The sequence below is a fragment of the Talpa occidentalis genome, unplaced genomic scaffold (genome assembly GCF_014898055.3).
Source record: "Talpa occidentalis isolate TD23 unplaced genomic scaffold, MPIMG_talOcc4v2.1 talOcc4.10, whole genome shotgun sequence".
Classification (NCBI taxonomy): Eukaryota; Metazoa; Chordata; class Mammalia; order Eulipotyphla; family Talpidae; genus Talpa; species Talpa occidentalis.
This window is the reverse complement of record NW_023600993.1, coordinates 27,375,702-27,390,085: the sequence shown is the minus strand read 5'-3', so window position 1 is coordinate 27,390,085 and position 14,384 is coordinate 27,375,702. Positions and strand designations below refer to the sequence as shown.

Here is a 14,384-nt window from a genome sequence, read left to right as displayed (position 1 = left end):
AGTAGTTAAAATCAGAGACAGAAAGCAGAATAGTGGTTGCCAGGGCTTAGGGAGAGGGCGGATGGGAGTTACTGTTTAATCGGAACAGAATTTCATTCTTGCAAGATAAAAAGAGTTCTGGAGACAGAAGGCAGTGATTGTTGCACAATATAAACATGCCTAATGCCACTGAATTATACACTTAAAAATGGTTAAGATGGTAAATTTTGTGTTATGTATATTTTACCACAATAAAAAAAAATGGGAAAATGAAAGACATTGTCAAGAGAATGAAAAGACGAGCCACAGAGTAGGAAAAAGTACTTGCAAAATACATAATCAACAAAGTTCTTGTATCCAGAACACATAAAGAACCTTCAAACTCAATAATAAGAAATCAAAGACTCCAAATTTTTACAGAAGGGAAGCAATTTGAACAGATAGTTCACTAAAGTCATTTAGATGGTATACAGTTAATAAAAAGAATGTCATCATTATCAGTTGTTAAGGAAACACAAATTAAAGCCACAAGACACTACTAGACACCCCTAAGATGGCTAAAATTAAAAAAAAAAAATTATGACAATGGGCCTCCCCGTTGGCGACCTCTCCTGCCACCAGCTGCTCCCCTCAGAAGTGTATTTCGTCAGTCTGCCTGTTCTGTTCCCTGCTCTGGCTCTGGTGAATCCTTTCACCCTCCCGTGCTTCTGACTGTACCCAGTGCTTGTATAAATAAATAAATAAATCTTTAAAATAAATAAATAAAAATGACAATAACAAGTACTGACGAGGATGCAAAGCAACTAGAACAGTCATGCATTGCTGGGGGAATTGCAAAATGCTACCAACACTTTGGAAAACAGTTTGGCAATCTTTTAAGAGGTTAAACATTCATTTTCAAACTGTGGTACAGCCATACAATTGAATACTACTCAATAAAATGAATAAACTATTGACACGTGCAACTAGCTGGATGAGTTTCAAACATAATGCCAAGTGAAAGCAGCATGATCCCTTGAATATGACATTCTGGAAAAGGCATCCTTGCAGGTTGAATGTGGAGAAAGGATAACTGCAAAGAGGCCTGAGGAATATTGTGGGGGCAATGGAAATATTCTCTGTCTCGATTACAGTGGTTACTGAATAACCACACAAGTTTATCAAAACTCACAGAACTTTGTAGCCTTGGGTTATACCAAAAGAATGATTTTTACTGTACGCAAATTTACCACAATAAAAACTTTTTGAAAATTCAAGGAGAGAAGATGTCAGGCCTAGGGTAGGATATAGGGTATGTGGTGGAGTAGAAAAACAAGTGCTCACCAATAAGTGCTTCCACACCTGACAGAGTTAATAGCTACTTAAATGCTGCACTTGCCCGATGAATGCTATAAAATGCATTTGTTCTAAACAAAACAAAAATGAGTATGTTGAGTTTTTCCTCAAAAAAGGGAAAGAAAATAGGTCTCTCACTGAAGTCTGTGAAATTAAAGTCAATGGCGTCTGACTTAAACATAAGTGAGCCAAATGCTTAGAACAAATTTATGATATGCTAAGCATGAAAGCTGAATCTTAATTAGAAGGGGGGGGAGGAGAGGGTGAGCACATGCATGTATAAAGTACAGTATGAATTCTTATTGGAACACTGGCTTTTCTTGAAAAGGTTACATTTATTCAAGTCATGTTGACAAGGGGTGCATTTTGTTCTTCAAGATGCCCTGAAACATTGAAAGCTTAGGTTAAATATTAATTTTGAAAGGTAAGAAGTATCTGTCATCAAATGTTAAGTCACTTCTCTTCATTTTTTAAACAGCTTTAAGAACCAGGATTTTAAAAACAGACTGGCAAACAGCCTTAATACAAATAATAACTACAAAGAAACCCTTCAGTTTTTAACTTGAAGCAGCTACTGAGAATTAAAATGTGCTATTAACTTAGGTGATTACATAATCCTCAGCATCCTTAAAGACGAATGCTTATTAGGCCCTGTTTTTCAGAAACCATGCTACCAGTATTTTAATACATAACACTTAGAAATAATTTCAAATATTTTGTTAATTTTATTTTAAACATATCTTAATAAATATTTTAAATTAATATTTGCTTCATTGTATTTTAAATAAATATGCACTCTCATTTTGGGGGGGGAATATATGTTAAAAGTCTGTAAGAAAGGAAACTAAAGAAAACAGATTTTAAAAATATTTTTAAAAGAAATTTAAAACACTTAACTTTAAACATCTAACAAATTAAGATTTAAGATCTAGAAAATATCTTATAACTTTTACATTATATTATATGTGTGGCTGGCTAAATGCTGCTGATCTTGGCACCATATATTACTGTCAGAGCAAGTGAGGGGAAATGCATATATTTACTTCCAGAATCATTTGTGACCAGTATTTCCTGAGTTCTGCCCATTCCTGCTGAAAGGAGCCCCAGTGAAGCCGGGCACTGTGCTATACCCCGTCACTCACTCCCAACACCACTTAAAGAGAAGTCATTTATTTCAGAATTCAAATTGAAGTTGTATGTTCCATTCTGGAAAGAAAGTCCTGCCACTCTGAGTATGGTCCCTCCCAATCTGGGATACTCCAGTCAAGCATAACCTAGGGCAAGTTTATAAAGCCCTCAGAACTACCTCTAGGGCACCGGACGCAGTCAGGGAGACTGTCCGATAGTTAGGAGTGCTAAAATCAGAGCCATGCTCCTAAGAGTTTATCCCATGAAGACATTTCTATTTGCTTAAGTGGATGCTTTCTTAATTGATAAGTAAAATAATAGATATGGATTTAAACATGCTTGGCAATCAAACTGTATGTTTAATTTAAAATACATTTAAATCAGGATACTCAAGATCTAAAGTTGTGGTGTTAAGACTAAAGCTTATGAATGTATCCCTTTAAGGTTGGTTAAACAACAGTTGTCACTAAAGCCCAACGAGTAGAGACATGATTTCACACTGAATTCATAATCATTTCTCTTTTTAAGGGACAAGCACGATTCTCAAAGGACTAACTCAATTTGACTTTTACATTGATCATTATCACAATGTTGGGGAAAAACACCTTTAAAATGACAACTTTCCAACTCTAATCTTCCTTCAAACATTTCATTTGAGTAGGTCTAAAAGTTATTCAGGAGACTCTGATGTCTAGGAAGATAGAAGACATAGACAAACATCTTTCAATTCTTACAAGTAGTAAAAGCCATGGGCATTATTTATAGTGCAAGTGTAAGACTCTGAAGAGCAGAGAAGCAGCAGATCAGCTATGCACTTTGAGACCTGAAACACCACATGGCAGTGATCCCTGGATTTTCTTTATGCCTCATATGGAATTGGAGCTGAAGAAACTGGCTATGGGAGAAACCAACAGTTGCATAAAAAGAGTCCCCTTCAAAACTCTTATTCTTTATAACCAAAGGACCAGAAAAGGAGCAGTCTTGCAAGACAAAAAATTGTGACAATAACTGTTTTACTACAGCCAAATACCACACATTTTCACAACATATATACATACATATAAGCAGTGGCCCCACTGCACCCACACCAGCAAAACCTGCAGAGTACCTAAAATTACATCCTAATCAGAATGTAAGGAGGCACCCCATCACCTTTGTGAGGCTCAGTAGTAGAATGTAGGGGACTAGGAATAAATCCATGAACTTGAAGACAGAATAACAGAAATTATCTAATTTGAATCCACAGAGAGATAAGATTGAAAAAAACAGTAGACATAAATCTGTGGGACTATAATAAAGGATTTAATATTTGTGTTATTAGAGTCCCAGAAGGAAAAGAGAAAGGACTGCACTGAAAAGTACTTTGAAATAACTTCCCAAATTTGACAAGATATAACTCTACAGATTCAAGATCCTGAAAGAATTCAAAAGAGGATAAATCCAAAGAAACCTACACAAAGACATACCATAACTAAGCTTTTAAAAACTAAAGATGGTACAGTTACTTTGGAAGACAGCTTGACAGTTTCTTAAAAAAAATTCTTGCCATACAATATAGATAGCATTGTTCCTTCTTGATATTTACCCAAATGAGTTGAAAACTAATGTCACAGAAAACTTGCACACAGAAAATTAGAACAGTTTTATTATAACAGCTTTATCATAACACATGGAAGCAACCAAGTGAATGCAGTAGGTAAATGGGCAAACTACAGTGTATGCATACAATGGAATATTATTCACATCTTATTAAAAAGATATAAGCTATTGGATTGGGCCTCCCTGGTGGTGCAAGGGGTTAAGCACCACACTATGAAGCAATCCACAACCTCTGCAGCACGAGTTAAATCCCTGGCCTGCCAGGGAGAAACCCACATGGCACAGTAGACCTCTCCTGTCTCGCCCAGTGCTCCCCTCAGCAGTGTATTTCAGTAGATCTGCCTGTTCTGCTCCCCAATCTGTCTCTGGAGAATCCTCTCACCCCCTGCATCTCTGGCCTGTACCCCAGTTCCTGTATGCATAAATAAATTAAATATTAAAAAAAAGGATATAAGCTATTAAGCCATGAACACACACAAATGAAAAGACACATTACTAAGTGAAAGTCAATCAAAAAAGGGTACATAATATATGATTTCAACTATATGACATTGTGCAAAAGGTGTAACTACGTAGACAATAATAAGATCAGAGGTTAGCGTAGTAGGAGAAATGAATAAGTAGAACATAGAGAATTATTAGGGCAGTGACTTTTCTGTATGATACTATAATGATGGCTATATGTCATTATATATTTGTCAAAACCCATAGAATATGTGATACCCAAAGTGAACCATAACATAAACTGTATATAATGGATGATAATGATGCCTCAGAGTAGGTTCATCAATTGTAACAAACGTACCACTCTGGTGCAGGATGTTGAGAGTGGCAACAGACTGTGTATTAAGGTCAGCTTACTATGGGAACTCTCTCTACTTTCTGCTCAATTTTGCTGTGAATATAAAACTACTCTAAAAAATAAATTCTATTAAAAACACTGAATTGAATTAAAGTGAAAACATAGCACAGCAAAATCTGGGGGATATGGTAAAAATAGTTCTAAAAAAAATCTGTAGCACTAAATGTATACCTTCGGAAAGATAAAAAGGTTCAAGTCATAATCTAATTTCCCCTTCAAGGACCTAGAAATGAGCAAAATAAACCCAAATCCAACAGAAGGAAGAAAATAATATATACTAGAACAGAAATCACTAAGGTTGAAAACATAAAAGCAGGGCCTGGCCGCCAGGCGAGGGTCCCACATGGCACGCAGACCTCTCCTGCCGCCCGCTGCTCCCCTCAGCAGTGTATTTCATCAGTCTGCCTATTCTGCTCCCCGCTCTGGCTCTGGTGAATTCTCTCACCCTCCCGCGCTTCTGACTGTACCCAGTGCTTGTATGAATAAATTAATAAATCTTTAAAAAAAAAAAACATAAAAGCAATAGAGAAAAATCACGGAAAAAAAGAACTGGCTCTTTATTATGATCATGAAAATTGAGAAACCTCTAGGAAGACTGATGGAAAATGAGAATGGAAGACAAAAATTACCAGTATCAGGAATGAAATGGGGGATATTACCTCTGATTCTACAGACATGAAACAAGTAATAAGGGAATAATTTTATTTATATAATATAAACTCGCAAATCTAGCAACTTAGATAAAATAGATCAAATCCTGAAAAATAAAAAATCTTGTCCAAAATGCAAGAGATAATGTGAAAATTTTGTATCTAAGGGCCTCCCCTGGTGGCGTAGCAGTTGAGCGCTGGGCTGAGAAGCTGCCTGCAGCCTCTGCAGTGCCGGTTCAATCCCAGGCCGCCAGCGAGGGTCCCACATGGCGCGCAGACCTCTCCTATCGCCTGCTGCTCCCCTCAGCAGTGTACTTCGTCAGTCTGCCTGTTCTGTTTCCCGCTCTGGCTCTGGTGAATTCTCTCACCCTCCCTGCGTTTCTGACTGTATCCAGTGCTTTTATAAATAAATAAATAAATCTTAAAAAAACAACAACAAAAACAACTTTGTATCTAAGAAAACTGAATTTGTAGTTAAAAAATCTCTGGGAGGAGATGAATTTGACAGGAGAATTAACACCAATTCCATATAATTTCTTCCAGCAAACAAAAGAGAGGACACTTTTCCACTTTTTTAATGAAACTTATAACAAACCAGATAAAAACAATGCAAATTAAGAAAATTATATACCAATTTCACTCATGAATACAGATATAAAAATCCTAAACAAAATATTGGCAGGGCCTCCCTGGTGGAGCAAGGGGTTAAGTCTCAGCACTATGAAGCTATCAGCAGCGACTGCAGCATGATTTCAATCCCTGGCCAGGTAGCTGACACACATGGCACAGCAGACCTCTCCTGTCTCACTGGTTGCTGCCCTCAGCTGTGTATTTCAGTGGATCCACCTGTTCTCCCCACTCTGTCTTCTGGTGAATCCTCTCACCATTCCCACACCTTTGGCCTACACCCCAGTTCTTGTATGCATAAATAAATCTTTTAAAAAATACTGACAAATAAAATCCACCAATATATAAAAACTATATACCACCACCAAGTTGGTTTGCTCTAAGAAAGTAAAGCTGATTGAATATTTAAATATCCCTCAATACAGCCTAACAGATTAGAAACTAAAGAAAAATCACCTGCTCATATTAACTGATGCAGAAAAAGCACATGACAAAATTCAGTATTAATTCTTAATAAAATATCAGGGAAAAAAGGCATACAAGGGAACTTTCTTCAACCTAATAAGGGCATTTACAGAAAACCTACAGCTGACATTACATTTAATGATAAAAGATTGAATCGTTTCCCACTGGAACCAAGGCAAGGATGTCCATTTCTATTGCTCTTATTCAACACACTTCTAGAAATTCGAGTCAGTGCAATAAAGCAAGAAAAGGAAAGAAAGGCATACAAATAAGAAATGAAGAAATGTAAATGTTCTTATTTATGACATAGTTGTCTCTATAAAATAATCCCAAGGAATCTACAAAAAATCCTCTTAAAACTAATATGTGAACTCAGCAAGGGCATGGATATAATAAACATTACAGAAATCCACTGTATTTCTATGTACTAGCACTGGACATATGAATACCAAAATTTAAAAATACAATGCAATGAAAAAACACTTAAATATTAATCTAGATATTAACAGGTCTTGTACATGGAACATTATATAATATTTAAATAAAAAGAATATTTAAATATTTTAATAATTTAAATAAAATATTTAAATATAATACTCAAACAAAATATTTAAATTATCTAAATATCTTTAATTAGATAAATTATTTAAATTTAAATATTTTATTTAAGTATTTAAATATTTTGTTTGAATCTAAAATTTAAATATTTTGTTTAAATATTTAAATACTTAAATAAAATATTTAAATAAAATATTCAAAACATTTAAATAAAATATTTAAATCATCTAAATAAAATATTTAAAACATTTAAGTAAAATGTTTAAATAAAAGGAGAGACATATTATGTCCATGGGTTGGAAGGCTCATCATGTACAGATGTCAAGACTCCTCAAGTTGATACACAGGTTTAATTCCTATCAAAATCTCAGCAAGATGTTTTACAGACAAGATTATTATAAAATTTACATGGAAAGACAATAGAAGTAGAACAGCTAAAGCAATTTTTAAAAAAGAACACAATCTGAAGGGATCAGTCTATCTTATTTCAAGACGATATATAGCTATGATCATCAAGACTCTAGGGTACATGCAAGTGTATAGACATTTATCACCAGAACAAAATTAAGAACCAGAAACAGACCCACACAGATATACCAAACTGACCTTGGTATATCTCTCACAGAGGTGCAAAATAAATTCAAACAGGAAAGAAAGTCTCTCCAACAAAAGTGACAGAAGCAATGAGACATCCATAGGCAAAAAAGTCAAACCTAAGTGTCATGCCTTATAAAAAAATGAACTCAAAATGGATCACGGTCTCAAAATTGAAATACAAAACTCTTGGGAAAAGCTTAGGAGGGAATATTTGAGATCTAGTGCTAGAGAAAAAGTTCTTAAAATGTACATAAAAAGCATGATCAATCAAAGGAAAAACAGGTATATTGCACCCTATCAAAATTAAAAACTTTTGTACTGCAAAAGGCCTTGTTAGAAGTATGAAAAGAAACTATTTGCAAACCAACTAACTGATAAAGACTAATATTTAGAATATGTAAAAAATTCTGAAACTGAACAGTAAAAAAAAAAAAAAAAAATCCAAAATAGATTGGATGAAATTGAACTTTTTACCCAAAGTAAAAGACATGAAGGGACATCTCATCCAAGATATACCTAAGGAAAATAAGTGTATGAAATAAAAAGATGTTGAACTTCATTGTTCATCAGGAAAATGCAAGTTAAAACCACAATGAGACACTACCACACACTGAGCAGAATGGCTAATATAAACTATAGTGACAACATCTAATGCTGGCAAGGATGTGTAGAAGGATATAGGTTATTCATATATCATTGGTGAGAGTGTAAAACGGAACATTTACATGCTTGGCACTTTTTAAAAAAGTAAATGTGCAACTACTGTTTGATCTAACAATTGTATTCTTGGGTATTTATTCACAGAAATGAAGATGTATGTTTACATAAAAACAGCAGCTTCATTCCTAATAGCCAAAACCAGAAACAATCCAGACATCCTCCAGGGTGAATGATTATACAAACTGTGGTATATCCACGTCACAGAATACAACTCAGCAATTAAAAAAGAAACTATTAATACAAGCAACAACCTGGATAAATCTCCAGAGTTATGCTACATGAAAAAGTCTACTCCCAAATCACATATTGTTTGATTCCATTTATATATAATCCCCAAATGACAACAGCTAAACAATGTAGAAATGAAGAACAGACTAGTGGTTGTCAATGCACTAAGTGGGGGACAGGGATGGGAGGGAAGTGGGTGTGGTTATAAAGGGGTACCCTGAGGCATCTTCCTAATAATGGACTTTTTCTGTAACTTCACTATGCCAGTATCCATAGCCCAATTGTGATATTGCACTAGGTTTTGCAGGATGTTAAATGGGTGGGGGAGCAGGTTAAAGGGGACAGAGGGTATCTATGATTTCTTACAACTGCAAGTAAATCTACAGTTAACTCCATGAAAAGCTTAATTTAAAATAGTTAATCAGTCTGAATCAACTTCAGATCTGTTCTGGCATCTGAAACAACTATTGCTTCCAAAAGCATTCTCTTTGCTGTAATTTTGTTAGCAGTCCAAAGGTTAAAGGTTTCTGAGTTGATCTAAGTGTTGCAAACATTTGGGGGAAACATACCTAGCATTTTGGGCCAAAATATCTTTCAAAACAAACTTGCCTTCAGAAATCTCATCAAGGGATGTGTATCAGCTTACAAAATAATTAACTGTTTAGAGTTGAAATGTTCATTGCATATTAATTGAGATTTTTGCTTGTTTTATTATTATTCAATTCCCTTAAATTAGTTATTTCCCTCCAATCAGCTATGGAAAATCTCTTTTTTATGTCAAAAATTTTTTATCTGTAAAACAAGGACATTTTCATTAATATTTACACAAAAAGGCAAAGTTCCCTCACTTCCATTCGTCTTCTCCTCAGAGATAGCTGTTATCAATATGAAGTATTTCCTCCAGATTATTTTTTGTGTTTCTAGACAGCTATACAGTTTTATGTATCTAATTTCCCCCCACAAAGATGGGATGGCTCCAATTTCTTTTTCCCCCTTTCAAATTTACATGTCAATATATTTAGATCTATATTTAACTTATTCTTTTCAATTGTCTTGCAGTATTCTGTGGTATCGCTGCGACCCTCATCTGTTTTCCTGCTGATACTACAATGGTTCCAATATTTGCTACTGCAAGCAATGCAGCCATCAGTGAAAATTCTGCATGTTTCTCTGAGCTCAAATGAGGGTATTTCTCTAGGACTGAAACCCAGAAGCAGAACTGGGGCACTGAAGGTGAGGCCCACACTGTTGACTGGCTCAACCAATACCTGTTGCCACTCATTTCTGATCATCTTCTCCCCTCCTGCCTCATGACCACAAAGGCTGGAAGGCTGGACACTCACTACTTACAGCTGTGATGGCCTTGGGACTCAGCTCTGGTCAATTAAACATCAGCAAAAGTTTGTTGGATGGGGCCTAAGAATGTTTCTGCTTTCCAGGCAGAAGTGTAGATATGACTGGCATTGCACCTTTTTCCTTCCCTGAAGGAGCCTGTGATATTTGGAGGGGTAGGAGCCAGGTTACAGCATGAAGGAAAGCCAAGAGAACCACAGTTATGTCAGTCCTACTATCAATAAGCTGCTGAACCAGAGCCAGCAGCAACCTACCTCCAGACTGCGTGTTATAAGAACAAACTCTTCTTGGTTTAAGCTGAAATATAAGACTGGTTTTCTGTTACTTACAGCTAAATGAGTTCCTGAGTGATTCAGTAATAAACTATTCCATAAAAACTTGTCTGTACTCACTTGATTCTTTCACAAAAATCTATAAGAGGGGCCTCCCTGGTGGCGCAAGGGGTTAAGCACCGCACCATGAAGCAATCCGCAGCCTCTGTAGCACATGTTCAATCCCCGACCGGCCAGGGAGAAACCCACATGGCGCAGCAGACCTCTCCTGTCTCACCCACTGCTCCCCTCAGCAATGTATTTCAGTCAGTCTACCTGTTCTGTTCCCCACTCTGGTGAATCCTCTCACTCCCTGCATCTCTGGCCTGTACGCCAGCTCTTACATGCATAAATAAGTAAATCTTTAAAAAAAATCTGTAAGGGTATCCATTTCCCAAAACTTTTACTTACTTTGTCAGTCACTGAAATGTTTAACCAAGCTGACACAGGAGCATGAAAATGTTTCATGTAAAGTGCTGTCATTTCATATATTGATATAGTGGCCATTCAGAGTTCCTCTTTAATGATTTTCTCATTCATATCTCTTATCAACTTTTCTACTGTCCTGTTTGACTTATTGATTTGTAAGAGTACATACATTCCCAGACAGTAAAACAGGCTGAATGAAACTTAGAGGCAAATTTGTCTCCTTATCTTTACACAAGTAATCAAATCAAACATAACCAAAAGAAATAAAGCTTCTGTGACAGGTCATGCTGATGGTGACAGTCATCCCCAAGGGGTGCATTATCACATGGCAATATGTCAAGAAGTAATTCAAATTGTGCAAAACACCATGTCTATGCTTAGTACTACCTTTGCAAATCTACTCCTTAAAGGTTTATAGAAGAGAGGGACACCGGTGAGCCAGGCAGAGTCCTTAAACTGCATCACCCCATTTAACCCTCTCGTCCAGCCCAACAAGCAATCATTATCTTCCTTTTTTACAGAATAAATGATGAAAGTAAAATGTAAAAACAGTAATTTTTTTCCCCACCACTAAAGCATACAACTTTCCAGGCCCCGTACTTAGACATGAAATGATTAAGTTTATCTAAAATTAAAATTATGTAAAATACATTGTGCCTATCCAGAGACATCGACATGCTTAAGCTGGAAACACTGCTGAACCTGTTTAGTGGCTTAGGAGTCTGATGAAGTTATTCCGAAGTTTGGCTCTAAAGCTTATTGCCATATTACAGTTAACCAAAATTACCTCCATTTTTCAAAGTGGAAAACTAATGCTTTCAAGTGGGAAAAACTAAAACCGGGGATTTAATGCTTCGGCAGAGGACCCACCAGCTAGCCACCCTACCCCATAGCAACAGGAAAAGAATTCCCCAGTTAGCAACCAGCCAATCTGACACTAGAAAACAAATAATATAAGCTGTATAAGATAATAAAAGATTGTCACGAAAAATAATGTAAACAAGTTGAAAAGAACAAGCACCATTCTCGAGTATTTGTACATGGTTTGTTTGGGTTTTGGATAAATTCACTTTGCTTTCAAAGGCCTAGCAGTGGGAAGAAAAGGCTCCAGCTCCTGGAGGTAGGTCCCAGCAGCAGCCTGGCTGAGGCCCTGCCACACATTTCCTTGCTTTCCTTGCCACACCTCTCCTCACAAGTGTGGATATTCTCAAAGGCCAAGCGTCACACAAGCATATCCACAGCAATGGAGGAGCACAGGATTCAACCTCCTTGAAGCCTACTGTCCCTGATGGGCCAACCCACGAGAATATGCAGGCCTAGGCCCCAAGAACTGATAGGCCCTATAGCCAGAAGGCCAGACCCCCTAAGCACCGCCCACCTGGGCCCAAGAAGACAAGGAGATTCACCTGGAGCACAAGCTCACAGAAATTTTTTAGCCCATTTGTAAGGCACAGGGGAGTTTGAATGCCAATTTTATGTAAAAGAAACCAAGTTTGTATATGCAAAGTCCATAAAAGTACAAGTGCTGTCATATACCCAAATCTAAGGGTACCACTGATGGCGTCCCACATTTTCCTAGTGGGCTGTCCAGTGGTCCCTGCATGGGAGCAGCAGCGCAATACCCTCACTCCCAGCCCGCTTTCTCAGACGGACTGCACACCTCACCCCAATGGCACAGCAAGGGCAATAACACATGACAAGAATCTGACTCTTTCCCCAAAGCCCGCTGTGACCAGGCCAGGCCTGGAAAGCGGAGGAGGACCCAGTAGGATGCTATTGACCTCAGCCCAAGTGTTTGAGGGGTACAACGGGGGGGGGGGGGACAAGAGTTAGTCACCAAAACAAGTACTTAGCACTGCAAAACAGTCTGACCAAGTCTCAGGACAGCTCACGAGAGGGACAGTAAGCAGCGAACTTGAGAGAGGGGACATCAAGCCTCAGAAAGGGGCAGACACAAAGAACAAGAACAAGAAGGAAACAGAAGAAAGTGATGGGGCCAAAATGTGCCCAAATCAAACCAGGCGCTGCAGTGCAGTGCCAGTTCAGCCCTTGGTCAGCTCTTGGGAAGAGACACACCTGGCACCCTAAGGGCTCTGGGAGGGTCCATTAGAGATGGGTCCTAAAAGCGTTCAGGGAAAACCAGGCCTTGCAGAAGCTCCCAGCAGGCTGTGGCACTAAAATAGGCAAGAAGAGCCCAGAAGCGGAGAGGGGTGGCTTAGCACAGTCCCTTCCCTCCAGCACAACCAACACAGGCAGGCACTTAGCCACACTGTCGGCCGCACGCATGTGCACACACAGGCTTGCGGTCAGGCGCACAGGAATGCACACAGGCTGTGTGTGAGCGTACACAGATACACTCTCCCAGCTAGTGGACATGCACACACTCCACAGCCTCTCAGGTACATAGGAACCTCTACATAAGGGACAAACACCAACTCACAGCCTTGGGAAGAAACATGCTCACACCTCTCTGTTGAGTGCACCCAAACCCTTTTAATCTCACGGTTGGCATGTGTGCACACAACATGTAAGTGCACACACTCACACCCCACAACCTGTCATGTGCACACACACCCTGATCACCTCTCTCCTGTACCCACAAAACCCACCAGGGCATACGCACTCACAACCTGTCTGGAGCAAACAAGCTCAACTTCTCCATGTCAATCACAAACTCACAGGCTGTCAGGGTCACCCCCACACACTCATGGCCCCTCGAGAGATGCACACACACACCCCCATACTCCCACCCTCACCCGCACTCCGCCGGCTCAGGCACAGGCACACTCACAGCCTCCCCTCGGGCGCACCCCCACACCCACGCACCCTCTCGCCCGGCGCACCCCTCCCCCAGGCCTGAGCCAGCTCCCGGCGGCAAACTCCGGCGTCCCGGGGTGTGCCCCCGTCCCCCGTCCCCCGCCGCCCGCCCGCCCGCGCTCCTCCTCACCTTTTTCTCCGGAGCCCGGCGCGCGGCCCTCGTCCTCCTTGGGGTTGGTCACCTGGGTGATGATGGCCGGGCCGTCCATGGGTGCGCGGCGCGGCGGCCGCCCGCCGGCCCGGCCCCCCGCCAGCCAGGCGCGCGGGGGCGCGGCGCGGGGGGCGCGCGGGGCCGCGGGCCGTGGGGGCGCTCGCCGCCGCCGCCTGGGCGCGCCCGCCGCCCGGCCCCGCGCTCGGGGAGTGGCGGCCCTGGCCCGCGCCCCAGCTCCCGCCGCCGCCGCCGCTGGGCTCGAGCGGCCGCCGCCTCGTCACCATGAACCCCGGAGCCGCGCCCGGGAAAGCCGCGCTCGGGGAGGCGGAGCGGGAGGCCGGGCGCCGCGGGAAGCCGGAGCGGGCGAGGGGGAAGGAGCGAGTGCGGAGCGAGGGCGGGAGAGAGGGAGGGATGAGGGAGGGCGCGAGGGAGAGACGGAGGGCGGGCGGGTGGGTGTGTCCCTGCCCGGGGACCGGCCTCCGCCGCCGCCGGCGCGGCCTGCCCGCCCTGGGGGGAGAGGGGTGCGGGGTGGCACGGAGGCGGCGAGGGGAGGGTGGGGGTAGACGGCGCGCGCG

General features: G+C 40.5%; 1 protein-coding gene across 2 annotated transcripts in view; it reads right to left on the bottom strand.

Moving 5' to 3' along the window:
* CTDSPL (CTD small phosphatase like) overlaps positions 1-13,883 on the bottom strand; it is a 113,597-nt gene extending 99,714 nt beyond the window's left edge. For both annotated transcript variants that reach the window (XM_037526490.2, XM_037526499.2), the window contains exon 1: positions 13,789-13,883. In XM_037526490.2, the coding sequence (XP_037382387.1) occupies positions 13,789-13,867 (79 nt within the window). In that variant the 5' untranslated portion in view covers positions 13,868-13,883. The remainder of the gene's footprint in view (positions 1-13,788) is intronic.
* Positions 13,884-14,384: the final 501 nt, after the last annotated feature.